The sequence below is a fragment of the Haliotis cracherodii genome, unplaced genomic scaffold (genome assembly GCF_022045235.1).
Source record: "Haliotis cracherodii isolate W230 unplaced genomic scaffold, xgHalCrac1.p SCAF_7, whole genome shotgun sequence".
Classification (NCBI taxonomy): Eukaryota; Metazoa; Mollusca; class Gastropoda; order Lepetellida; family Haliotidae; genus Haliotis; species Haliotis cracherodii.
The window spans coordinates 52,322,022-52,349,839 of NW_027266330.1; the positions used below are offsets into that span (position 1 = coordinate 52,322,022).

The 27,818-nt window shown below is 41.3% G+C and overlaps 1 protein-coding gene across 1 annotated transcript in view; it reads left to right on the forward strand.

Moving 5' to 3' along the window:
- The window catches only part of LOC139447409 (protein Wnt-11b-2-like), a 102,871-nt gene that overhangs the window by 23,314 nt on the left and 51,739 nt on the right, over positions 1-27,818 (forward strand). The window contains exon 2 of the mRNA XM_071228742.1: positions 15,524-15,756. Coding sequence (XP_071084843.1) covers positions 15,524-15,756 — 233 coding nt within the window. The remainder of the gene's footprint in view (positions 1-15,523; positions 15,757-27,818) is intronic.

The following is a 27,818-nucleotide window of genomic DNA, read 5'->3' on the forward strand; positions in this document are numbered from 1 at the left end:
CACACGACACAGAAGGCAATATGGTGAAATTTAAGACACCGTCGCTGCTATAAAAAGAGTTGAAACTCAATTTCTAGTCTTCGTGATCATCCTCTAATCTACGCATTATGACCATGCCTAACACAGACACACACGGATCTGGCTGGCGATTATATTACATTGCGAAATAAATAATAATGTGAATGTCAATTGAACTCCCTTTATCTATGGAGAAACTGAACTATTTAATTGTAGGAGAATGGTGTCTCACAGATCTCGCCATGTGTTGCACCTAGTAAACGTGTAGTGTAAGTAACGCCATCAATAAATCTTCCTAGCCCACGAAAAACATACAAGGGGGGGCCCTTACAATCCGCGGAGGCCGTTCCCGTCACAAAAGCCCCTTTATTCTAAACCATAGACCGTGAATATGTTTTTGAAGCAAAGTGAATGAATTGTAGATTGAGCCACCGTTGGCCTCCCTAGCGGATTTTAAGAGAGGATGTTAGAGGATAGTCTTCAGGATCCTCCTATGCTCATTGTGGTTTTATTAGAGCCGTTTACGCGTTCTCTAAACTAGAGTCTTGTCCTAATAAAGTGTCATTATTGGTCGTAAACGCGTCAGGGTGAATTAAAGCCTTGGGGAGATGCCATCAATTCTGTGGATTCGGTCGTAATGATTTCTCCCGGCAAAAACCTCCATATCAATTACCATTTGTGAAGATCTGTTCCCTGTGAAATCTGGAAAGTCATCAGTGGATTACGCATAATTGGACAATAAACGAACAGCGACAGGCTATAGAATTTTCAGCTTAGGCAACTAGAGATAGGATAGGAAGAATTCCCATAAAGAAAGGCAGGGACGCGAACTCGAGTATCCAAGATGGCACCAATGTAATACAATGCTAAGACTGTATCTCTGCCAGGGGACACGGCAGGCGTTGCCAGCACCTACGGCGCAGGGTTGTCAACGCATACAGTGTGGCATATCAACCTGTGGATAAGATGCTAAAGTCGTATCAAGAATCTATGGATAAGATGTTTAACTCGTCAAGAACCTATGGATAAGATGTTTAAACCCGTGTCAAGAATCTATGCATAAGATGTTAAACCCGTATCAAGAACCTGTGGATGTGATGCTAAACTCGTATCAAGAATCTATGGATAAGATGTTAAACCCGTGTCAAGAACATGTGGATAAGATGCTAAACTCGTATCAAGAATCTATGGATGTTTAACTCGTCAAGAACCTATGGATAAGATTTTAAACCCGTGTCAAGAATCTATGAATAAGATGTTAAACCCGTGTCAAAACCCTATGGATAAGACGTTAAACCCGCCTCAGGGACCTATGGATAAGTGATTAAACACGTTTCAGAAACCCATGGATAAGTTGATAAACTCGTATGAAGTATCTATAGATAAGTGGTCAAACTCGTGTTAATAACCTTTTGATAAACGGTCCCACTAATGTCAAGAACAATTGGATAAATGATCTAACTCGTATCTGGAATTTAAGTGCTTATCATCAGGATTTGATCACCCATTAGCAAATATTTCATTGTCTGCTCAAAAACCTCGCCTTTCCATAATATACAAAAACAGTTGGTAATAGAAAGACTGGGATATATCAAGACGAAATAGCCGTGCAGATCCCACTGGTTGAGCAGTCATAATTCCATTGTTCTCGGAGGTGCGGTACTGTCGGTACATACGAGTTAACTTTTAGCGCCTCCAATAAAAAGACAGCACGAGGTCTCTTTCTCGTTTAATGAGAGCATTTATAGACGGAGGTCAGGCCTCGTCGTCATCATTACTATTGTTGATACAATAGCGGCCGACTGGTTTGTTGACATGCGAGGTTCAACAACACACACATCGTGTTGTTGTTGTTAACTCTTATTCCTAATTCTTGGGGCTCAATCTACTGTGGACCCGTGAAGATCCGGGGTAGAATAGGTCTTCAGCAACCCATGCTTGCCGTAAAAGGCGACTAACTGGATCGGGTGGTCAGGCTCGCTGACTTGGTTGTCATCGAGCCCAATTGCGTGGATCGATGCTGATGATATCAATCACTGGATTGTCTGGTCCAGACGCGATTATTTACAGACCGCCGTCATATAGCTGGAATATTGCTGTGTGCGGCGTTAAACAACAAACCAACCAACCAAATATATCAGCAAACTGTTATTAAACTGTCTGTTAAATAGTCCAGCAGTCTATGCGTTTTCTCGCGGGTTCGATGCCCCACGTTGGTGGACGTCACCACATTGCTACATATTTCAAAAAGCGATGCAAAACGATTCTCATACAGTTATTGCTATTTCACAGCGACTTTAAAAAGCGAAGATATAACTACATGCGCTTGATAAAATGTATGAACGCAATATATTAGCAACAGACGGATAACCATTCACGGGTAATACTTTGGCGTTACGCGACAGGCTTTATACTGCAGGGAGCTGAAGGTCTTTGTGTCAGACTAGTGTCAACCGCATGATACATCTGTACAAGTTATTTACACTGTCTTACATCATTGTGTATGCCGAGATGTTAATTCTGCTGCGGGTGCCCTTGCGTCAGCGTCGTGGCACGGGATATTATTAACTCGACCTACTGCTATAGAGTGTAGTTTAATAACACGCTGTATTGAAACCTTTATCCCTCCTTTGTAAGACGCAGGCTCTATTATGAATTTCTTCAATGAACATTTGGCGCTCTTAGAACCCATGTAATTTGGCATAAGGTCGTCTTATGCAAACACGCACACGGAACACTTCTTTTCGCTATCAGTGGGCGGGCGGATGGATACAAAAGTGTGTATGTTAGCTCACCTCTTTAAATCGTCCTCTTAAAAAAAGTAGGCCGTATCTTCAGATTAAGATATTTGTAATCTCTTTTATCCCGTCGTTGTGTTTATTTTGTTGATTGTGTGTCAGTTTGGATTATCAGGCAAGGTGTAGCGTTCTTGTCGTGTTGAAGGGCTGAGAGGTGGGGATATTATTATGAAGAGTGCTTGAAGGCCTATTTTAATACACACGGTAAATGCGAGTGCCGTCTGAGAATGTGTTTGTCCATATAGACGCCGGCCGCTCGTACATTTATGAAAAACAAACATTGAAATAAATACGTTTGCAGACTTAGATTTGCATTGATGAAAAAACAGGAAACATAAACAATCACCTGATTCAAGAATGATCTATTGACAAGCAGCGACACAGGTACATCTTCAGTTGTGGAGGAATCACAAGGGCGTTGTTTAATATCTTTAAGGCGTTTTATTAACAGAAACATTTTGAATGCCCCATGTCTTCACGGGTTTGGTTACTAAGCGAACTCAGTGGGAGGGGGGCGGCGGGTAGCCTAGTGGTTAAAGCGTTCACTCGTCATGCCGAAGACCCGGGTTCGATTCCCGACATGGGTACAATGTCCGAAGTCTTTTTTTGGTGTCCCCCGCCGTGATATTGCTGGAATATTGCTAAAAGCGGCGAAAAACCATACTCACTCACTCACTCACTTAGTGGGAGGGGCTTTGTGCAGCCTTTTGCAATATTCTAGCAATAACACGGCGAGCGGCACGAGAATGGGCTGCATACATGGGAATCGAACCCTGCCTACAGCGTGACGAGCGAACACTCTAACTACCACTAGGCTACCACACCGCCCCTATTGACTATGCGGCTTTAAAAAATGCAGCACTATTATTGAAGGCCATCAAAATGCTTCCCCCCCCCCCCCCCCCCCCCTCCTCCTGCGCACAGACGCACGCACCCACACCACCCCATGGTGGGTCTCGCGTCTTCAGGAAAACATATATCTTGGATCATTGATGTTGCTTTTGTGGAGTGTTTGTAAGTATGGTATTACACCGCTTTTAGTTTTGTTCTAGCAATATCACGGCGGTGAACACCACAAGAAATTGGCTTCACACATTATACCCTATTGGGAATCGAACCCGGGCCTTCGCGTGATGTGCGAACGCTTCAGTCACTAGGCTCCCTTACCGCCCCTACGTGTGATAAGCAATCCCCAAGTAATGTCCCTACTTATTCCGTAACGATGTAATAGCTGCATATAACGACCTTGCCAATCTCACATGGGCCTTCAGTTCTAACAATTCAGTGACTGCTATCAATGGTGTTAGACTGAATATTAGGCTATCACAAAGCAAGATCAGATCTATCAAAGACATATCTCATGCAGATCTAAAACTAAAATCAGAGTTTTAACATATAAAACCCGTTTATGGCTCAACTTGCAGGATCATGGTTCTATTTGATGCCCAGTCGTTTCTCTTTCATCTTTCAAATTATGTTTTCTGTGTGTTGTGTTATGCAGCCACACACGACACAGAAGGCAATATGGTGAAATTTAAGACACCGTCGCTGCTATAAAAAGAGTTGAAACTCAATTTCTAGTCTTCGTGATCATCCTCTAATCTACGCATTATGACCATGCCTAACACAGACACACACGGATCTGGCTGGCGATTATATTACATTGCGAAATAAATAATAATGTGAATGTCAATTGAACTCCCTTTATCTATGGAGAAACTGAACTATTTAATTGTAGGAGAATGGTGTCTCACAGATCTCGCCATGTGTTGCACCTAGTAAACGTGTAGTGTAAGTAACGCCATCAATAAATCTTCCTAGCCCACGAAAAACATACAAGGGGGGGCCCTTACAATCCGCGGAGGCCGTTCCCGTCACAAAAGCCCCTTTATTCTAAACCATAGACCGTGAATATGTTTTTGAAGCAAAGTGAATGAATTGTAGATTGAGCCACCGTTGGCCTCCCTAGCGGATTTTAAGAGAGGATGTTAGAGGATAGTCTTCAGGATCCTCCTATGCTCATTGTGGTTTTATTAGAGCCGTTTACGCGTTCTCTAAACTAGAGTCTTGTCCTAATAAAGTGTCATTATTGGTCGTAAACGCGTCAGGGTGAATTAAAGCCTTGGGGAGATGCCATCAATTCTGTGGATTCGGTCGTAATGATTTCTCCCGGCAAAAACCTCCATATCAATTACCATTTGTGAAGATCTGTTCCCTGTGAAATCTGGAAAGTCATCAGTGGATTACGCATAATTGGACAATAAACGAACAGCGACAGGCTATAGAATTTTCAGCTTAGGCAACTAGAGATAGGATAGGAAGAATTCCCATAAAGAAAGGCAGGGACGCGAACTCGAGTATCCAAGATGGCACCAATGTAATACAATGCTAAGACTGTATCTCTGCCAGGGGACACGGCAGGCGTTGCCAGCACCTACGGCGCAGGGTTGTCAACGCATACAGTGTGGCATATCAACCTGTGGATAAGATGCTAAAGTCGTATCAAGAATCTATGGATAAGATGTTTAACTCGTCAAGAACCTATGGATAAGATGTTTAAACCCGTGTCAAGAATCTATGCATAAGATGTTAAACCCGTATCAAGAACCTGTGGATGTGATGCTAAACTCGTATCAAGAATCTATGGATAAGATGTTAAACCCGTGTCAAGAACATGTGGATAAGATGCTAAACTCGTATCAAGAATCTATGGATGTTTAACTCGTCAAGAACCTATGGATAAGATTTTAAACCCGTGTCAAGAATCTATGAATAAGATGTTAAACCCGTGTCAAAACCCTATGGATAAGACGTTAAACCCGCCTCAGGGACCTATGGATAAGTGATTAAACACGTTTCAGAAACCCATGGATAAGTTGATAAACTCGTATGAAGTATCTATAGATAAGTGGTCAAACTCGTGTTAATAACCTTTTGATAAACGGTCCCACTAATGTCAAGAACAATTGGATAAATGATCTAACTCGTATCTGGAATTTAAGTGCTTATCATCAGGATTTGATCACCCATTAGCAAATATTTCATTGTCTGCTCAAAAACCTCGCCTTTCCATAATATACAAAAACAGTTGGTAATAGAAAGACTGGGATATATCAAGACGAAATAGCCGTGCAGATCCCACTGGTTGAGCAGTCATAATTCCATTGTTCTCGGAGGTGCGGTACTGTCGGTACATACGAGTTAACTTTTAGCGCCTCCAATAAAAAGACAGCACGAGGTCTCTTTCTCGTTTAATGAGAGCATTTATAGACGGAGGTCAGGCCTCGTCGTCATCATTACTATTGTTGATACAATAGCGGCCGACTGGTTTGTTGACATGCGAGGTTCAACAACACACACATCGTGTTGTTGTTGTTAACTCTTATTCCTAATTCTTGGGGCTCAATCTACTGTGGACCCGTGAAGATCCGGGGTAGAATAGGTCTTCAGCAACCCATGCTTGCCGTAAAAGGCGACTAACTGGATCGGGTGGTCAGGCTCGCTGACTTGGTTGTCATCGAGCCCAATTGCGTGGATCGATGCTGATGATATCAATCACTGGATTGTCTGGTCCAGACGCGATTATTTACAGACCGCCGTCATATAGCTGGAATATTGCTGAATGCGGCGTAAAACAACCAACCAACCAATCTACCGTGTGTGGGTTTGGTGGGGACGAGGGAGCACAAGGGCCGATTTTGCCATCTGGAAATGTCCAATGTCAAAGGTGTAGAAACCTTTGAAATATCAGTATGGCAGTTATCAGACATGTCCAAATGGTTGACAATACACGTTTCTTAATTGCGCCTGGAACTTTTGGATTTACGAAGTAATCGAATACATACTTATTATTTATAGGGCTAACATATGTGAATTTCAAGAAACAAAATACAGCAAGTCCATGACGGAAGCTAGTTTTACCATGTCTCTCCTGAGATTTTTTGCCAACAATTTGTTTGTAATTTAACGCCGCATTCAGCAATACTCCAGCTATATGACGGCGGTCTGTAAATAATCGAGTCTGGACCAGACAATCCAATGATTGACATCATGAGCATTGATCCACGCAATTAGGATAAGATGACATACATCAACCAAGTTATCGAGCCAGACCACCCGATCCGTTAGTCGCCTCTTGCGACAAGCATAGTCGCCTTTAACGGCCAGCATGGATTGCTGAAGACCTGTTCTAACCCGGATCTTCATGTCCCAAGAATGTCTGGGTCAAAGACCTACTCTCGTCCCAAGTATATTCCACACATTGCCGTACATATACGTGTGTGATACGTGTGTAAGTCCCAAACATGCAATTGTTGCAATGGAGAAAGTCTATTTTTTATTATATGAACTCATGTGATAACTTTCATAATGATTTACAAACGTTTTCCCCATTATAAAAAATAATGCAAATCTCGTGGGTCTCAATTGGGCCCTTAATATACTCCGCCTTTAAATTCTTCACATAAACATAAGAACAGTGTCACAAAGGTTACTACAAAACAGTTCTGTTCAATAAACACGGAGAGGGATTGAGATTTGAACAATACGTGTAGTTCCGTTATAGTGAACCGAGGAGCCAGCTCGATGAAGTCGTAGACGTTTACCACTTTGGTGAAACCCACGAGTATTGAACTGACGACCGTTTGGTCATAATCAGGATAAATCTTGGACATGTCATATTACAGTCGCCCCTGGTTTTTATGCCATGTATCCTTCAGAGCAGATTTCTGCTGTATAATCTTTCATTCGTTAGTTATAATGCCGCCTTGATTATAATACCAATGTCAGTGTTTTTCATCTATAACGTTCCAATTCCTTGGTTTTGATGCCATTTATTTCAGATTTTGAAAAAATGGCATTGCTGTTTATATTTTGAATTTTTTTCTCCTCTTAGTCAACAGACTTATCACATTGATCTCAGTTTTCACAGCTCACACAGAAATTATTTCTTAACATAACAACCAAATTAGTTTCATGTCAATGATCATATTTTTTTACAAGCTTTAATACATTGGCACGTCAGTTAGGCCTGATTATAATGCCACCCTTGTTATTATGCCGCATTTTCCACTGGACGAAAGGTAGTATTGTGACCAGGGTGAACTAATATTGTCCTAACTGATGCGGGTGACATAGTAGTGTTGAGGATCCAAAGTTTGCTATCTTTCGTCAACATTTTAATACCGTGTGCAATCTTTTGATCAAATCTATGTGTTTACTTTCTCTTTGGTAGAAAGTTTATTATATACCAATAGCAGTCTGTTTAGATACCGAGCGGTCGGGTAGCCGAGTGGTTAAAGCGTTCGCTCGTTACGCCGAAAACCCCAGTTCGAATCCCGACATGGGTACAATGTGTGAAGCCCATTTCTGGTGTCCCCCGCCGTGATATTGCTGGAAAATTGCTAATAGCGGCGTAAAACCATACTCACTCACTCACTGTTTAGATACCTGATGAAATAGAAAAAGACCCGTTTAGATCAGGAGTATAATAGATCTTCAGCAACCCATGCTTGCCCTAAAATGCGACTATGCCTGCCGTAAGAGGCGACTAACGGGACCGAGTGGTCAGGCTCGCTGACTTGGTTGATGCATGTCATCGATCCCAATAGCGTGGATCGATGATCATGATATCAATCAGTAGCTTGTCTGGCCCAGACTCGATTATATACAGACCGCCGCCATATTGCTTGAGTGCGGCGTTAAACAACAAACAAACATACAATCCAGTCATATGTCGCAATACACAGGCATAGTAATTTGTATTGTCTGTAATGTCCGACTCACAATGTCTTACATGTAGTATGGTGTATCTCGCCCTGTTTTCCCCTGACCTAGTGTATACTTGTTACCACTTATACCAGTATAGCAACTCAGTGAGTTATTCAGTACATAGTTCCCCTCTATTTCAATGATAACATTGTAAGCATACCCCCATCCGTGTCAAAGCGCTGACATACACCTAAATCACATTCATAACTGCTTCATTTCATCGGCAAACAGCTGGAGAGAGAACACATCCCCTGCATCTCCCTCAACACATTCTTCCGCCACATTTAAGCTCTCGTCTGCTTCTCCTGACTATCGTCTGCTACTCCAGCCTCCCGTCTGCTTCCCTCTCCCCATCGACTGTCCTGCCTAGCTGGCTTCCTAATATCTCCTCCCGGACAAAAAACGACGGAGAGATACAGTTGCATGTATTCTTTGACACTGGAGCGTGTTTATTTGCATGCCTTCTGTTCTGTTTGTGAAAGATTTTGGGAACAAGTGCGAACACAGGGAGAAACTGCTAGAGTTGTGTTCTAATCTGACTCCTGTGACGTTTGAGGGTCAAGTCAGATTCCCGCACCTGGGTAGAGCCTAGCGTACAAAATCTCACGTGGTTTTCGTATAACACTATGGACGGTTGTTTCAACCTACATACCTACACAGACAATTCTCTTTTGAGCGCAAGGGTCCGAAAAGGTGTCAAGAGATTTCATCAAGATCGTTTACCGATGGTTAATGTGAAGCTATAAGTCTGAGACTAGCCACTAAACAGGAGGCACGGACGAGAGCAAACAGCGTGGCCACATTTTACAACTTCCACATGGCATATTTCTGTCTACAGACGTGACTTGTACACGCTACGTCTTCACACTGGGAACAATGAAATGAGCTGGACTTTACTATAGGGTTCTTTATGTTTTCACTCAGATCAAGCAATGAACAGAACGTGAAGACAGGAATTAAAAGCCCAATAGATTTATCACCTCTAATATTGTGAACAGTAAAACCTGGTTAACTCGAAGCACTGAAGATATCGGGCATTTTTATATCGAGATAATCGTAGTTATTTTGTTGAGAGAAAGAGAGAGAGAGAGGTTTACACAAATATTTGCCACGAACAGCTGCAAAATTCACTCCCTCGCTAAACATTATCTATATTTTATTATCTTATCTCCTTTGTATGTGCGTCACAAATAGTGATATTTGTTATAAAAGATAAGTGTTATATCCATTAGGTCTGATTCAGTATAAAAGGGTAATAAACACGATGACTAAACTGAAAAACCTACCGCACCGGTTCAGCTGATAAAATATGCGTTATCGTCCATTCAACATCTTAAGTAAACCTCATTAAGGTTTGTTCTATTACGCCATAGAGCCCCGCGTGTGCGTTTTTATTCGGTGTCATGTTCTTTACCATTCTCCTGTGTCGACAACTCCCCCCGACATTAGACATTTGACCTGTGACCTTTAAAACCGCTAACTGTTGATTACAGTGTGTTCTTACAGTTACCGAAGCCGAGGAACAATTCGGGTGGTTCATTGCAACAGGGGAAAGTAACACCCAGCAGTCGATACGTTGATATTTAAATAAAGTTGGTTGTAGTTTCCAATTCATGTTGGTGATATCTTTAGGAATTCGCGCTGCAGCGGATTAAGGCTCTATCCCACACGTTTTAACCCTTGACTGCTACAAAAAGATAACAGGACCATGTTAAAACACCCTCTTAACCCCCGGATTAACGCTAAATTCTGTCAAAGGAGGCCACATCCAGGGGAATTTCGGGTCAAGTTGAATGTTTGGCAGAAAAGTGGGGCTGCATTTCCTAGAAGGTTCACATCCAGATTCGTATCCCCTGTGGTTTTAAATTGGGGTTCTTTGTGGGGACAGGGCACCGCGTCGTCGAGGCTCGCGTTATACTCTTGTTTGTTCCACATTCCAATTGCTAATGCCTTGAAATTCAAAACCTTGTACTTTTTAGCGGGTTTGAGCATCCAACTTTGATGTCATACCAGTGCGAGTGGGATACACGGCCAGTAGTGATCCTGTCATTGTTTAACCATTGTCTGGCAGACCGTAACAGTGGGTTGGCTATCTGGCCACATAAGGGTGATGATCATGCTACGATTTATGTACATTATACGATTTTATGTTCACCCATGACAATACTTCTGTCAGTGCCGTTATAGTATTGATAATCATTATCGCGGGATTATGGCTTTTGTCATATGGTGTTAACTGATCTGGTTACCGAAGTAATGTCTTGCACAGATAAGCTGCAATAATGATAATGACGGTGATTCCACAGAGGTCCAGAGAAGCTTTTGGTGTTGTGGGTATTTTACCCATGCATTTTAAAATCATTGGGTATCAGTAATTCTATCTGGGTATTCAAATTTGTGTTACCCACTAGGTTTTACACATTTGGGTATTTAAGTTAAATATTTAAAAACACTATTCATCTAGTCCCTGCAAACTGGTGTCGTGTGGGTTCGAGAGCTTTATAGGACTCAAAAATACCACGATACTTCAACAAGAAAGTGTGATGGCAAATGATCATGGAGTTTGGCAAGGTTGACGGAATGTCCGTTTATAATATCAAAATAAGTTGCTGATTTGCTAATTGAATACGCAGGGTTACTTCACAATATTTTGATGATACGCACAAGTTTTATTTTTGTAACGTATCTGTAATGTTCGTTGCGTATCTTATACCCTTGGATTTGATTTTACTGCGTATTTCTGCATTTCTGGTGCGTATTTTACGCAGATACGCAGCTTATCTGGAGCTCTGATTCCAACAAGAAATGAACGCTGAAAAACATGAGTAAAGTACTACAGTAAAGTACGTTTATAACGAACACGCTTATAACGAACTGACGGATATAACGAACTGTTTTTTTTGTCCCGACTATTTGCTATAGTTATGCTGTATATATGCTTATCACGAATTACGGTTATAACTAACTAAAGTTAGAGGTCCATTTGAGTCCGTTATAACCGTAGTTTACTGTATTGGAGTTCCATTTACACATTCAATGACATTAGACCCACCTCCCAATTGTGACCGGATAACTAGACATGTTTGTATCAAATTCGTGTTAACTTTTTTTTAATGGGGGACAAGTAGACTGTCTTGTTTAATTTCGAACGTCCATTTACGAATAACTAAACTTATAAATAATAAAACTGCCGGGAAAAAGGAAGTATACGTCACTGCTTGATGGTGACTAAAACTGAAGCGAACAAAAAATGGTTATTCGATGGTGATAAATACAAGTAAAGTACGTTTATAACGAACACGCTTATTACAAACTCATGGATATTACTGACTTAATGTTTGGTCCCGGACAATATATATTGTTGTATCTATGCTTACAACGAACTACGGTTATAACGAACTGAAATTAGAGGTCCATTTGAGTTCGTTATAACCGTAGTTTACCGTTGTATATACTACTCAAAAGAAGTTAAGGATCATCTATTCTTTCATATTATAATTGTTAATCTGCCCTGAAATGAGAGATTACCTGTAGTAATATGAAAGAATCGGGTGATCCTTAACTTCTTTTGAGTAGTATATGTGATATGGGTGTGTATCACAGGTGTGTTTTGGACCTTAGGTTGGCAGTGTTTCGGGGATTGGTTTCAGCCCAGTAACGTTTTGATAATGTTTAAATGTTTTGGTCAAATCCAGTTTTCAAGTGTATACGTTCTTTCGCCGGCAGTTTGATAATAAATAATAAAAATAAAACAATAATAATTAATCATGTCTGTATCGGGGTTCTTCAGATATGAATACTTTGGTGGTCCGAAGTCAGAGATAGCGCGGTAATATAAGTGCCTACACGAGTCGCCATACAACCGGCGTGCTAGCCATCACAGAGCCTTAAGCACGGTTGCGTCTAATTGGGTACACTCTAGCACAGAAGGTCCATCTTTAGGATGCGATTTACTTGTGGTAATTGGCTATGCGATAGTCAGAAAGTGACTACTCGCAGCTCTCCAATCCCTGTAGCTCTGGTGCCAGGTCATGATATCGTCATAATGGCACAGGTTAAGCGGTAGTTAATGAAAGATTATTGGACAACACAGACCCGGGAGACGTAGCGTGACGTTAATGGGAGCACATGCTAAGTAATACCTTGTACGCATAACACTTGAACCTGGTATTTTGAGTTGAACGACAAGACGTTATCATATATAATATTTCCTGGAGTCTTGAAATGCTTGATATTTAAAGGCCAAATGTTCGTTAATACCTTTCCAGAACCTGTACCCATTTTGTCTGTGTTCGTGGCAAAAGGTTTAATGTTCTTGGTCTGTTTTGGAAGTAGTGGCTTTATGTCTGTTCTCTTTTTATTTTGAAGCCATGGGTTTAAATTCCTGACGCATTTAGAAATAATGGTTAAGACAGCGACCGTAATCTCCTTCCAACATCGTCAATATACGGAAGACGTGTCTGGAATGGTTTATAAGTCTTTCGGTTACAGGAATAAACACCATCAACTATTGTTTTACAATCGTTTACGAAGGTATACAAATGCCGTTAATTTAATTGAAAATGGATTTCAGATGAAGCAAAAACTGACCTATTTTCCAAATATTTATGCAGGTCGTCAATTTTCATTCCTCGCTTCTGCTGATCTGTTGGCTTGGCTCACCAGTAAGCATGGGGACGCCATTGGCAGCTTGTTCAACAAACTGCATTTGTGTATTTTAATCCTCTTACACAATTTGTGGTGTGTGTGGATATGATATTCCACGTATAATAAACCTTGACGAAGCATTACGCCATACCCAAAACACATAATTGTTTACTCCTGGCTATGATAAAGCCATTCTTTGAAGTAATAAAAGGTTCCAATGTGCACGTCCTTGAGCTAATGACTTTGGTGTTGTCTTTATTTATTGGGCGTGATGACTTCTAATTGCGCGTCGCCTTCATTAGCTTTCACAGTTGCCATGGAAACCAGTGCTTCTTATTTTGGCGGGAAACCGCCTCTATAGGCCAATGTTCTTGTTCAAGTTCATCCGGAATGATTTTTTTGGGCGCCATAACTGTTATTTTGGTAAACATGCTGGAAAAATGTTCTTGATAGTTTAGTGTTTTTTCGTATTCCTATTTGGCTGCAAATATTTGCAGAGAATAGAAGCAGACCCTTTCTGAGATTTTATTGCACATTTATTGAGTAATGATTTGAAGAGAAATGCATCTGAGTTCCTCGTGACACTCACAAGTGCATGCCCGTTTTTTGCCATGCGCAGCACGTGCGGTGTTCTATACAGGGTGCATCATTGAGAGAAAATCGGTTATCGGAGATTTGTTATCGAAGCGATGAAGAGTGAGTGAGTTGGGTTTCGCCCCCACTTTGAACGATATTTCTTTGTATTACATCTCGGCTTGTTTTTGTCTAAAGTGACGCAGGCAGTAGACTGATTTGGTAACATAACGGGCGTTGTGCTGAATGACATACTATTAAGGTTGGATTGTAAATGACCCGTAAGAGGCGACTAACGGGATCGGGTGGTCAGCTGACTTGGTTGATGCATGTCATCGTATCCCAATTGCGTGGATCGATGCTCGTGATGTTAATCACTGGATCGTCTGGCCCAGGCGCAAGCAAGTAACATCAGTATGCAAACAAAATAATATAAAGATAGACAGACAGGATGTGAGTGTTGGTGTTATCGTCGCACTGAGCGATAGCCAAGCTGTGTTACTGTGGCCTATAAATAATCGAGACTGGGCCAGACAATCCAGTGATTGATATTATGCGCAACTATCCACGTTATTGGGTTACGTTGTCACAGAACCTGACCACCCGATTCATTAGACTGTAAGCAGATGCTGTAAAGCTGAATGTATTTATATTTAACTGTCTGTGGATTGAAACAAATCAATTTCGCCTCAGTATACACCATACAGCCGCCATGTGTATTTTTGAGTAACGAATAGGTTCCCAGTACCTCATACTTACCGTACACGCCAACTGTAAAACGGGGATTGGGCGCTTACAGTGTGATTTGGTGTAAAGTTATCCGAAAGTCTTGGGGCGTTGGTCATGCTATCAACCTCAGATTTGCCTGACCCAGACTCGATAATTTTGAGGCCCTCGTAATATTATCATTTATATTATTTCTGCGGAAATATTATCAATTTTCTGCGACACAATTACCAAACATCTATGGATAAACTTACTCAATTCTGTGGGAATTATTTTTCCTCGAACGTTGTACAAACTCACAGTATTCCTTTACAAAAATTATTCTCTTGCATTAAGACGTTGCAAGACATAATATTATGCAAATAAATATGCATAGTGTCACAGATACTTATTTATGGTTAGGTGTAAACTTAGTTTATCTAGTCGAAATACCACAAGAAGTTTAAAAGTGAAAGTTTTGCAGGATACACATTTTGTATGTTTGAATCGCATGTTAAATGTATGGGTATCTTTCGAGTGCACAATTCGATTTAAAAGCCGAAAAGTAATTAACATTAGTTTACTGGTTGATAAAAAAAGAGCAAAATTTGGCGAGTCTACGGTAAGCTACATATTCCGCAAATATTTCCGCGATTTGCGGAATAGCATTATTCGTAAAACCACATTCACTTACGCGCATAGCGGGTAGAATAGGTCTTCAGCAACCCATGCTTGCCGTAAAAGGCGTCCATGCTTGTCGTAAGCGGCGACTAGCGGGATCGGGTGGTCAGGCTCACTGACTTGGTTGATGCATGTCATCGATCCCAATTGCGTAGATCCGACTAGATCGATGCTCATGATGTCACTCAGTGGATTGTCTGGTCCAGACTCGATTATTTACAGACCGCCGTCATATGGCTGGAATAATGCTGAGTTCGGCGTTAAACAAACAAACAAACAAATAATGCTTCAAAGGTGCATCATATGATAATCGATGTTCTGTTTGTTTTCAGGGCACTGTATAAAATCAAACACAAGTCATGGGATACTTCCAAAAACTGTTCAAAATCAATAGGACTTGTACCACGACAAGTGAAAATGTGCAAAGAAAATTTGGATTTAATGGAAACTGTGGCGCTCGCAACGTCTGTGTCGGTGGAGACGTGTCAAAGTCAGTTTGCCGACCGACGGTGGAACTGTTCGTCAATACAGAATGTTCCCAGTATGTCCCGAGATCTTGTCAGAGGTAAGTTGCATTTATAGAGTGATGATATAGTTATAATATAATTTGACTTCTGAAATGGTTTTTGAAAAAAGTCATTTCTTTCTTCAGATGATGGACGTGAGCGTAGCGTTGGCTCGCATAACGAGAACTAACGTTTTATTCCCAAAAAGGGGTACTGTGAGACCTTTGATTGTATAGTTGATATAGCACATGTGGCACGCATGGTGTCTCCTTAGGCAAGTGACTTTGTTCGATAAATGCCTCTGTTCACCCAGCAGTGAGTGGGTACCCGGTAGGATGAGATTGTAATGTGGCTATTAACTTTCTAGTGCCACACTGGCAGTTTGAGGTGTATACTCCCCAAGGGGCAGAGCATAAAAACCGAGAAGACACTGATCCATTGGCCGGGGACCCTTGAAGATTCCGGGGTAGAATAGGTCTTCAGCAACCCATGCTTGCCGTAAAAGGCGTCCATGCTTGTCGTAAGAGGCGACTAGCGGGATCGGGTGGTCAGGCTCGCTGACTTGGTTGATGCAAGTCATCGATCCCAATTGTGTGGATCGATGCTCATGATATTAATCACTGGATTGACTGGTCCAAACTCGATTATTTACAGACGGCGGTCATATAGCTGGAATATTGCTGAGTGCGGCGTTAAACAACAAACAAACAAATCATTGGCCGGGGTAATAACGTATCGCATTGAACAGGCTCTAGGGCATGGGTTTGGCGCATTATTAATATTCACATTGTATTTATCATTATTAATTTTCACATAGACCAGGCGTCTATTCTTTCAATATGGGATTGACCTGCCGTCTAGGTGCATGTTGGCTTGAGCGGACTTCTTCTGTACATAACTTGCTTTTTCTGAAGAATTTTATATTATATTTATTTATGTATTCATATTATACTCCATCACTTTCCAAACACTTTACATATCAGTTGCGCCGGGTTTTGTTAGGGTCAGTTGCAAAGTACCCCGCCCTTCCTTGACGTGCACATCCGTGTGACGATCGGACGATCACTGGATGTCAATGGCTGACAGGTTTGTGTCACATGACCTACATACGGGTTACATGACATGCAGACGAATCAACGACGCCCCCACAGAGGCGAATAACGTGTGCAAGGTTATCAATTATCTTTGTACATCAGACGTCAACCTCGACGATGACACTTGACACGTCACCTCGGATATAACCACGTGACGTAAACAGCACGTCACGTGACCATGCTTGTAAACAAGGAGTCGGGGACATGACAGGGGCGGAATGACACGACGTCGTTGAGCACGACTGTGCTTCCATACTATTTGTCTTAACCTTAGGCTAAGGCGTCCATGAATGTCAGAAGCGTTGATTATCGTGTCAGATTGGCTGCTGACTTCCAAGAATGCAATCTGCGTGTTTCAATCTCAGGTTAGATGTCATACAGTCATTGATGGTTAGGTCCGGATATATTCTGTGCTTCTGGCGGCGGTCAGTTATACAGACAGACTCGTGCGTGACAACATATATATATGTGCGTATATCGCTGTATTCGCGAAATAACGAAAGTAAAACCTGTCCACTATGTATCGCAATAGCTTTAAACATTTATGGAAAAGAAACACAAATATCATAAAATATATATTTTTGTATACATGTTATATATATGGATATGTTTCAAAAATTGAACCCGCCTTCAAAATATTGATATTCCGTGCAGCTCATTTACGAAGGCGTGACTTAAAAGTTTTAAATTTCCAAAAGGTTTCCGAGACCTGCCCCGATAACCTGTTGATAGTTTTACGGTAGCATGTATCGGAATGAGTGATGAGAGCATAGATTTGTGATAAACGAGCTCTGAGCACGTGCATGTTTCGAGCATGCGTACATGGCTCGTCAATCATACATGCTCCGTAACAACTACTGATTGTTTGAGGCTTGAACGTTCTCAGGCTTCAGTTGACCCGTGAGGTTGACCTGTAGCGACAGGAGAGTGTCCGGCGAATTGGGAATATGTTCTCCACTTCGGTTTATACCCTTAATCAACGACCATTCCTATGTAGTTGTCAGATTCATTTATCCGAGTCAAAAATATTAATTCGATGTCTATAGTTATAAAGATATTCACTCGTTCTTGCACAATCTATAATGTAAAGTTTTTTAAACGGCCGGGCAAAAGAAAGTATCCACTATGTTTGATGGTGGCTTAAAATGAAACAAATACTTTTTTTCTAGGATGATGTATTCTATACCCAGCGATAGAAATTGGCACAAGGACTAGTAGAAAATTGCCATTTTAAAGAGTTTGCTATATGTTATCATCAGAAGGACTTATGGACGAAACATGTTGTCATTGTTGTGTTTTAGATCTTAGGTTTGCAACGTTTTGGCGACTGTTTCCTGCCTAGTAACGTTTGGATTACTTTGTAATATGTTGGTCAAATCCAATTTGCAAGTGTATTGTCTTTTGCCCGGTAGTGTATGTTAATTGATATGCGTTTTATTAGTCCGTCATACAGACCCTGATACAAATATATCCAATACAGCTCATGCAAGTCTATAATGTTTGGCAAGTCTAGGATACTGCAGTATCAGGATGACGAGAGTCTCTGGGCTCCTAATTATTATATTTTTATTAAGATATTTTAACAACTTTTTTTCTTTGCAAAATGTTGATTTCAGAGTCTAGATATTAGTCTAACGTTTTATATCCGATGATAGAAATCAGGAAAAGTTGCAATACGTAGAAAATGCCCAGTTCAGAGCATCATCGTATTAGTGAGTGAGTATGGTTTTACGCCGCTTTTAGCAATATTTGTATTAGATTTATATGATGTGTCGCAGTACAATATTTATCTGTGGCCGCGATACGATTCACGATTACGTGAATTCGGTAGTTGGCATTTTACAGTGTTACTCTACTCCATGGCTTTTGAACAGTTTCAGTCTAGGTTTAGACGTTGTAGACGCCGTTACTAAGGTGAGGTGAGGGGAGGTGAAAGGGGGTTTAACGTCGCGTCCAAGATTATTGCACTTATAAAGCGACGTGCATGCACGTGTGTGTGTGTGTGGCTGCTTGTACTAGTCCGGACTGATGCTAATTTATAGTGCTAGCACACTGAGATACCATGCCGCAGTTTAACATGAATACCCCACTCAGACACAGTATACTGACTCCGAGCCGACCAGTCCTTGTTTTAGCCCCTAAATGTCGAGCGCCAGTCAGGGTAACAAGTACCATCTTTTAACGTCTTTTGGTATGACGCGGCTGGGGATCGAACCCCGGACCTTCCGCTCTCCGGGCGGATGCTCTACCATTAGACCACGGAGGCGGTCTCCGTTACTAAGACACTGTATAGATGTAATGTGTAACTATAGTACGTCATCTCCAGACAGATCTGCCGAACAGATTCCATTGGGCGGAAAAGGCAAAATAGCGATTAAGGTTACATGAATGGATCACTGACAAGCAGGGATGACACCAGGTGTTCGCGAACGTTTGTTGGTTGGTTTGTTGTTTAACGCCGCACTCAGCAATATTCCAGCTATATGACGGCGGTCTGTAAAATAATCGAGTCTGGAGCAGACAATCCATAAATATCATGAGTATCGACCCACCCAATTGGGATCGATGGCATGTATCAACCAAGTCAGCGAGCCTGACCACCCGATCCCGTTAGTCGCCTCTTACGACAAGCATAGTCGCCTTTTACGGCAAGCATGGGTTGCTGAAGATCTATTCTACCCCGGAATCTTCACGGGGAGTTCGCGAAAGAGGCAAGCATGTCCCCCCCCCATACCGGGAGCACCCTCGACTCGCACAATTTGCATAAAGAAGTGTTTGTTGCCTAGCCCCGTGCTCCTGCCATACGACCAACTCACTGATTGACATGGAGCTATGAGATTTGATTCAGCTTTGGGCCAAAGTAGTATTTGAACGATTGGCACCAAATTTGCAAGGACTGCCACACTGACGAAGACGGCTCCCTTTGATTTCTTGTCTCTCATCATAGGGAAACACCAGTGACCCAAGTTTATATATTTTGAGTAAACTTTGGTATGACAAGTTCATAACAACAAGGCCAGAGAATAATCAATCTCAATTATCTGCCGAAACAATTCCATAGGGCGTATAGGGCAAATACGTATTGACACCTGCTGTTCATAAAAGTTTAAACATGTTCTGCTCTACCTGTAGCACCCTCCGTTCAAACTACTGCATTTACAAAGTCTTTGTCGCCTAACGCCGCAGCCAGCAATAGTACATTTATTTGAAACATACCCATGAAGATCGGGGTTAGAATGCTTGTCTCAAGAGGCGACACTGCTTGCCGTAAGAGGTCGGGTTTGCTGACTTGATTGATACTTGTCATCGTATCCCAATTGCACGGATAGATGCTCATGATGTCAATCACTGGATTGTCTGGTCCAGACTCGATAATTTGTTGACCGCCGTCATTAAGATGGAATATTGCTGAGCGCGGCGTTAAAGAACAAACAAACAAATAAACAAACATTTGAAACAAGTGCTTCAGATCATGTGTATACACCGACATATTGCATTCAATATATTCTAAGTCTTCTTCCCGAACACAGGTATTCTTATTTGCGGTGAAAAGCGCGTTAATCTTTAACGCACAAATTCCAGATTGGAATGCGAGATATAACGGATACACATTAATTTGGTAATCGTCAATATTTTGGACGAATAAACAAAGCAATACTACTGTCATCCATATTGCCAATTAACATAGGACATCAGTAAACGATAAACCAGGGGCTGAACACGAGAGTGGTAACGAAAGCAGGTGACGGCGTAGACGCGTATTCCGATCTTATTTGAACTATATACATTTCTACATTCTGTAAGAACTGACTTCATTCCCAGCCAATGCCCCGTTGTCGTAATTGAGACCTTGTTCAATTACATATAACATTACTCGAAACGTCATCCTGTAACCGTTGTTTGTGTTGGCTTGTGGGAGTAGGGTTAGGATGGTTTTCGCTTCAGCAGCAGGGTCGTGTTTGTCGAGGCATGTTTTGTCGAAAGCAAGAATTTAACAGGTGGTATTAGAAAATCTGTATTTCATATTGGACTTTAAATGGATGTTTTGACATTTAGAACGCGTCAAAACATTTGTTTGCACCTAATGCACGCACCTGCTGAAAGTCAGCCGTTTAAATGGAGTCGGCAACGGGTTACGATGGAGTAGGGTATTCCGTTATAAATGCGTGTATAATAGGTAAGTACTCAGACAAATGTCTGTGGCTTCTTTTTGTGGCGTGGATGTATATTTTGTATTTGTAGTAGGGCTATAAACTCCTGTCAGTGTCACATCGGAACGTGTTTGCATGGCTTAATGAACAGTATATGTGTTATGTACTGTTAGTTGGGGTGGTAGTTTTCGTGGCATTTATTGAAATGGCTATCTCTGGAATTGAGTTTGTCGACGCTTTTGCTGTTGAAATAGCGGCCGGTTGGAAGCTTAGTGGTCAAAGCGTTCACTCGTCACGCCAAAACCCTGGGTTTGATTCCCCAAACGGAGAGACTGTGAAGTTTTTAATTTTTGTGTGTCCACCTTGAGATATGTGAGTGAGTGGGTTGGGTTTTAACGCCGCTTTTAACATTATTCCAGTTATATCACGGCGTGTCAGCTTAATGTGGGAGGAAAGCCCGAAGTGATGCAGGTCTCAGACGTTTACCACTTCGGTGAAACCCACGAGCACGGGTATGGTGCTGACAAACCTAGAAACATAATCGGGGCGAACGGGGCGAACTGGGATTCGAACCCACAATCGAACACACAACAATCGTTATACAATCTGGCGTGCCCAAGGGACGTAGCTCTGCACAGCGAATCGCGGCGCCTTAGACGACTGGGCTACCCGTGTCCCCTTTGAGATATGTGAGAGAGGGGTCGAGGAGGGATGGGTGGTTGATAGTGAAGAGAGAGAGGGGGAGCAGGGGTGGAGTGATAGTGAAGAAAGGGAGGGGGAGAGTGAGAGTGAAAAGGAGGGAGAGGATGAGGAACAAGAGGATGACCATTTTATGACGTAATAGTCAGCATCATACCTATATTTGATGTAGACAGACTGCACATACAACGCTTTGATCATGGATTCTCTACGAGGCGCGGCAATCAAAGCCCATGACAAATGTTCGGGCCTGTATTACATAATATTGCTTGGTTTATTTGCAGACCTTGTCCCATGAATAACAATAACTTGATTGACTCGACAGCTCAGAACTGGACGTCTTTAATGTTCTCGTCTCAAACGGTTGACCGCCCTGAACCACGTGACTGACCAGTTGACCACGTGACTGACCAGTTGACCACGTGCACTTCCCGACTGGCTACTCAAGCCAGGATGTCCGGTGGTCACTTTGATAACCAGTCGCTTTGATGTCGGTTTGAAGAATCTCGCGAATTCTTCATTGCTCGCTGATAAGGCCTCACCCGAGGCTCCTTTTGTTGAAGTAGTCTGGTTAACACTGATACGTCACCTCGTTCAGCGAGGGATGAACAGGCACTTTGAGGAACCCACAGCCCTTTCCGTGTGTGAGAAAAATTCAAGTTCTTGTCATATTTATATTGGGAAAAAACTATTTTTAAAAATAGTCTCAGAATGAAGAAGCCTTGTTGGTCCATATTAAAATATAACTTCGAGATATGCTACTCAAAAGAAGTTTAAGAACACCCGATTCTTTCAGATTACTATAGTTAATCTGTCGTACCTCATGGCATGACTGAGAAACTATAGTAACATGAAAGAATACGGTTTCATTTACCTTCCTTTGAGTAGAATAGTTGATTTTCTGGATGTTTTGGTGTAATCTTGAAAATTCAACCGGGTGTATTGACGAGTCGACCTGTTATCGTTAAACTTTAATATCTTTACATTCAACATGATTAATATCTGAATGACCTAAGTATACTTCCTTATACAGACCCTTGAGAATATATTTAATGTAACAACCATCCCCCATTCCATTCTTCCTCAGCTCGAGCAGTCCGTACTCATTCCGTTCCGTCCCTCATCCCATTCTCAGTTCTAGAAACCTCTACCCACCCCCTCCCCAGCTCTAGCAGTCTGTACCCACCCCTCCCCAGCTCTAGCAGTCTGTACCCACCCCCTCCCCAGCTCTATCAGTCTGTACTCATCCCATGCCACTTCTCACCCCAATTCTAATCCCATCAGTCTCTAGCATCACATTCTCAGCTCTTGGCCTGAAGGTAAGGTAAGAGACCTGGGTACCGTTGTACAAAGCGATCTTAGTGCTAAGGTGATCGTAACTCCCATACCTTAACATAGACTTACGACAGTCGTAGCCATAAGGTTGTTTTGTACAACGGCACCTTGAGGGCTTTCTGATCAGGGTACCATAGTTGAGTTTTGGAAGTGTTTCGGCGACTGTTTTAGGCGTAGTAATGTTTTGATACGTTTGTACTGTTTTGGACAAATTCAATTTTAAAATGTATTCTATTTCAGGGGGCATATGTTAGTCTAACGTTTTTACAGGGTAGAATATATCTGAAATAAATAAAATAATGTTGACCACTAAACATATCCCCTATGTGGGAAGGAATATTTCATGTGCGCATATTTACCGTTCCTGTAACGTTCAATGCACGTTAAACAATGCTCGTACACTGCAGGGGGTACATGAGAAACAGACGTTATACATTACAATACAATTTCGTTTACATGACAACATGCCTGCCATTTATAACCATATTCCCCTGGGCTTTGTAAGATTCCAACTCTATAGGTCACTTTTGGCTTTTCAAGAAACCATCTCGTCGCATCATGCTCTCAAATGCCAATTTTCCCTCAAGTAAGCATATGTAAGTTGCAGATAGAACAAACTGCACAGCACCGCCCGTCCTTAATCATAATCAAATCCCCATCCCTTGCCCCGAACCCCCCGAGGGAATACAAATTGTTTAGTTTCAATTTCAAATTAGACTCGGGCTTGGCCTTCAAACGAAAACAAAAGAAAACGAGCACGTGGAGATGGTGTATTTCATTGATGGCTAATCCCCACCACGTGCGACGACGTCTGGTGAAAGGTGAACGACAGTGGTGAGGTAAATATTATATCTAACGTATGTGAACCCTTGAGGCCATTGTTGCAGGGAATATTTATTTAGTCGTTTTGTATGGGAAGGTTTTTGTCGGCAATGGCCACTTTCTCTTTCATGTGTAAGTGGGACTATTATGAATGCTCGAACAAGGTTCCTGGTATTGAGTGAACTGTATAAATGTGTAGCTACTTAAGCTGTATCGGGCCCTGTTACAATGCTCAATGGCTACAAGTTGTGTTTTCACAGCCTCAATGCCTATGGTAAAGTCAATAGTGTGCTACTCAACTAGTGACAAAGACTGTTTTCTCAAGCAGGATCACCGTGACACGCGACTGTTTTCAACTTTTCATTGTTACAGTGTCCATTTCCAAGACAATATTTCAAGAATATTAATTATGCCCCGGACAACATCCATAAACAACGTACACACTTCTTGGACCGCCTCCGTGGTCTAGAGGTAGAGCGTCCGCCCGGAGAGCGGAAGGTCCGGGGTTCGATCCCCGGCCGCGTCATACCAAAAGACGTTAAAAGATGGTACTTGTTGTTACCCTGTCTGGCGCTCGGCATTAAGGGGCTAAAACAAGGACTGGTCGGCTCGGAGTCAGTATACAGTGTCTGAGTGGGGTATTCATGTTAAACTGCGGCATGGTATCTCAGTGAGCTAGCACTATATATCGGCATCAGTCCGGACTAGTACAAGCAGCCAAACACACACACACGTGCATGCACGTCGCTATATAAGTGCAATAATCTTGGACGCGACATCAAACCCCATTTCACCTCACTTCTTTGGTAAATGTGTATTCCTTGTTTGTTGTTTAACGCCACACCCAGCAACACTATATGACGGCGGTCTGTAAATAACCGAGGTAGACCAGACAATCCAGTGGTTATAATAATAATAATAATAATAATAATAAGTGCATTTACAATGCACCAGATTCCATTCACCAAGTGAATGATCATAGCGCTACACTATTATTACCCCAGTCAATGGATCAGTGAGCACTCGATTTTCATTCTCAGCTCCCTGGGGAGTATACAACACAAGCTGCCTGTGAGGCGCTAGAAGGTTTACAGCCACTTTACCATCTCAGCCTACCGGGTACCCATTGGGATACGATGACATGCATCAACGAAGTCAGCGCCTGTTGCGACATGCATGGGTTTCTGGAGACCAATTCTAAACCGGATCTTCACGGAGAAATATGTGCTAAATTGAATGTTCCATGTGTTTATTTTTAGATTTTATTACATTACCGAAGACAGTTCAAACCTCTTACAGGGGATCAACTATCCTGTCGTTTCTACCCCTGTGTAAGCCTGCGATTTTTGTTTTTCCGCTTTGTTCTATTTAAGCACACAGTAAAATTGAGTAACTTTGAACGCTTGGTTGACTGGTGTGCTGCAAGACGCATAGTTCAAATGCTTGTCACGTCACGTAATTGTGTTCAAAGCAATATCCTGAAACATGTTTCTCAATTGTTGTTAACGTTATAATTGAGAGCTAGTTTGATGGAGCCTATGCGAAGATAAAATTCGAGTAAATAAACTTTTATTACCGCGTTTGTTTGCTTCATAAAGTTTTATGCTTTTGTGAAACTTTAATACCGTCTGAGGCTTGGGACACTCTGATTGAGAAACATCGTGCACACCGGATAACGTTTATGAAATCACTCATGCGAAATTTCCTCTCATTAAACATTATATGAGAAAAGTAAATTTAATTCTGGCAGTGAAATTTTTATTAAGTTTCTCAACAAAATATCATATAAAGATCCCTCAGCCTTTGTAGCAGAAAATCTAGTTTGTACAAGATATTTCACACAATGAAGTTGGCACATTTTCCGAAACGTATTATGCTTTTATTGACATCTACGTTCTATCATGAGACGTGCAAAAAAAGATGGGTAGACTTATAGGACAATGGTATAGTTTAAATTTTGTTTTATGTCATTGAACCACTGACATTGCGTTTGGAACTTAATAGATATGCGTTTCTTTATGATAAGATATCACATACTTGGCATGCAAGCTGTAACCGATATGCGTTAGGTACAGCTAGCATGTTAGAGACCGATCATCTGCTATTCGAAAGAGGACAGTAGGGGACTTGGATTTAATCGATAAAAACGAAATAGAAAAGCAGACCTCAAAGTTTCGACTAAAACGGTCGCCAGTGCGACCAAAATTTCAGTTTGTCTACTGTCTAAAATTCAGAGGTAGCCAAATTACTACCCAGAAAAATATCTTGTGGCGACTAAATTCTATTGCTACACATCTGTAGACACAAAAATAAATAACAGCTGATATTGGAAAACACGTCTGCTAATAATTGTACTCGCAAATAATTCCTTCTAATGTCGACAATGAACCAAAATACATAAAAATTAATGTAATTAGTACTTTATTTTATGCTTTATTTATATGACAATGCTCATTGGATAAGCAAGGATATACCTACATAATGTGGTAACACACATTGCATCATCAGTTAATATGTCACTATTTTTTCTATTTTTTTAACATAAACAATTTCCACTCATGTGCTGTAAGGATTTAGCTTCACACTTAGTTGAACATGGCAAATGTAACTTACCCGTTTCACCATTTGTAAACATTGCTGTACACCTGTAGCCAACTTAAACTTGCTGACTTGCTGTCTGCTGTATAGGTATGTAACCTATACCTAATAAGTATACCACAAGACATGCTACTCAATGTATAACTCTGTAATATCATATACTGAATTGAATAAAAAAAATAGTTTAAAAAAAAAATTGCATCATTGTTCAAGTCACAAGTCACAAAATTCAAGTACAGTTGCCATTAAGATACAATTTCAAGACTAGTGCTGTAACTTGTACATATTGTAATAGTTATTTGATGAAGATAATTTCAAATGCTTTTGGCTACCAACAATATTGGCTTGACTTACCACTGGCTACCTGGAAAAAAATACTTTTAGCCATATGACTACTTGGTAAAAAATTAAACTTTGAGGCCTGAAAGTGTTGGGGGGGTTTAGTAAAAGATATTTAGGCTAATAGTTATAATGAAATAAATATCTGCTTTTGCAGCTGTAGCTAAAAGAAAATATCTAGTTGCCAGACAAAGTCCTATCCGCCCTCCGAATACTAAAATGGGGAAAGTCTGACATGGAAAGACGGCGTTTCTTTGTGGGTGGCACGAGCTGTGGGAGTTATGCGTTCAGCAACCTAGATGTATACATGTACACGCCGAATAACGGTTAAGTTTGAATAGAGGACCCAGATTTGGGTTTTATGCAACAGTACCCCATGTATGTTTTATTGTTAAATATCGGTTTTATCCAAACAGTAACCCAGTGTTAAGAGCTTCCAGTACAATGGTCGGTAACCGAAGATGGGGGTATCAAAACTTTCAGCCCGGAACAATCGTTCTTTGACCTCATTTGGACAGTTACCTGCAAGGAAATTATACGAACGCTGTGTTTTATGTGAAAACAACATGCACAGTTACTTGCTTTTGACTTTCATACTCAGACATTTAACCACACAGGGTTTCAATCAGACGGTTTTAAATAGTGGGTTTAATTCAGACGGTTATCAATATTGGAGTTTCGGTCAGACAGTTATCTAAAGTGGGGTTTCAATCGGATAGTTATCAATAGTGAGGTTTCAATCGGACAGTTATCAATAGTGGGGTTTAATTCAGAGAATTATGAATAGTGGGGTTTTATTCAGACACTTATCAATAGTGGGTTTTTAATCAGACAGTTATCAATAGTGGGGTTTAATTCAGACAGTTATCAATTGTGGAGTTTCAGTGAGACAGTGGGGGTTTCAGTCAGACAGTTATTAATAGTGGGGTTTCAATCAGACAGTTATCAATAGTGGGGTTTTAATTCAGACAGTTATCAATAGTGGGGTTTAATTCAGTATGTTATCAATAGTGGAGTTTCAGTAAGACATTTATCAATAGAGGGTTTCAGTCAGTGAGTTGTTTTAAGTGGGTCTCAATCAGA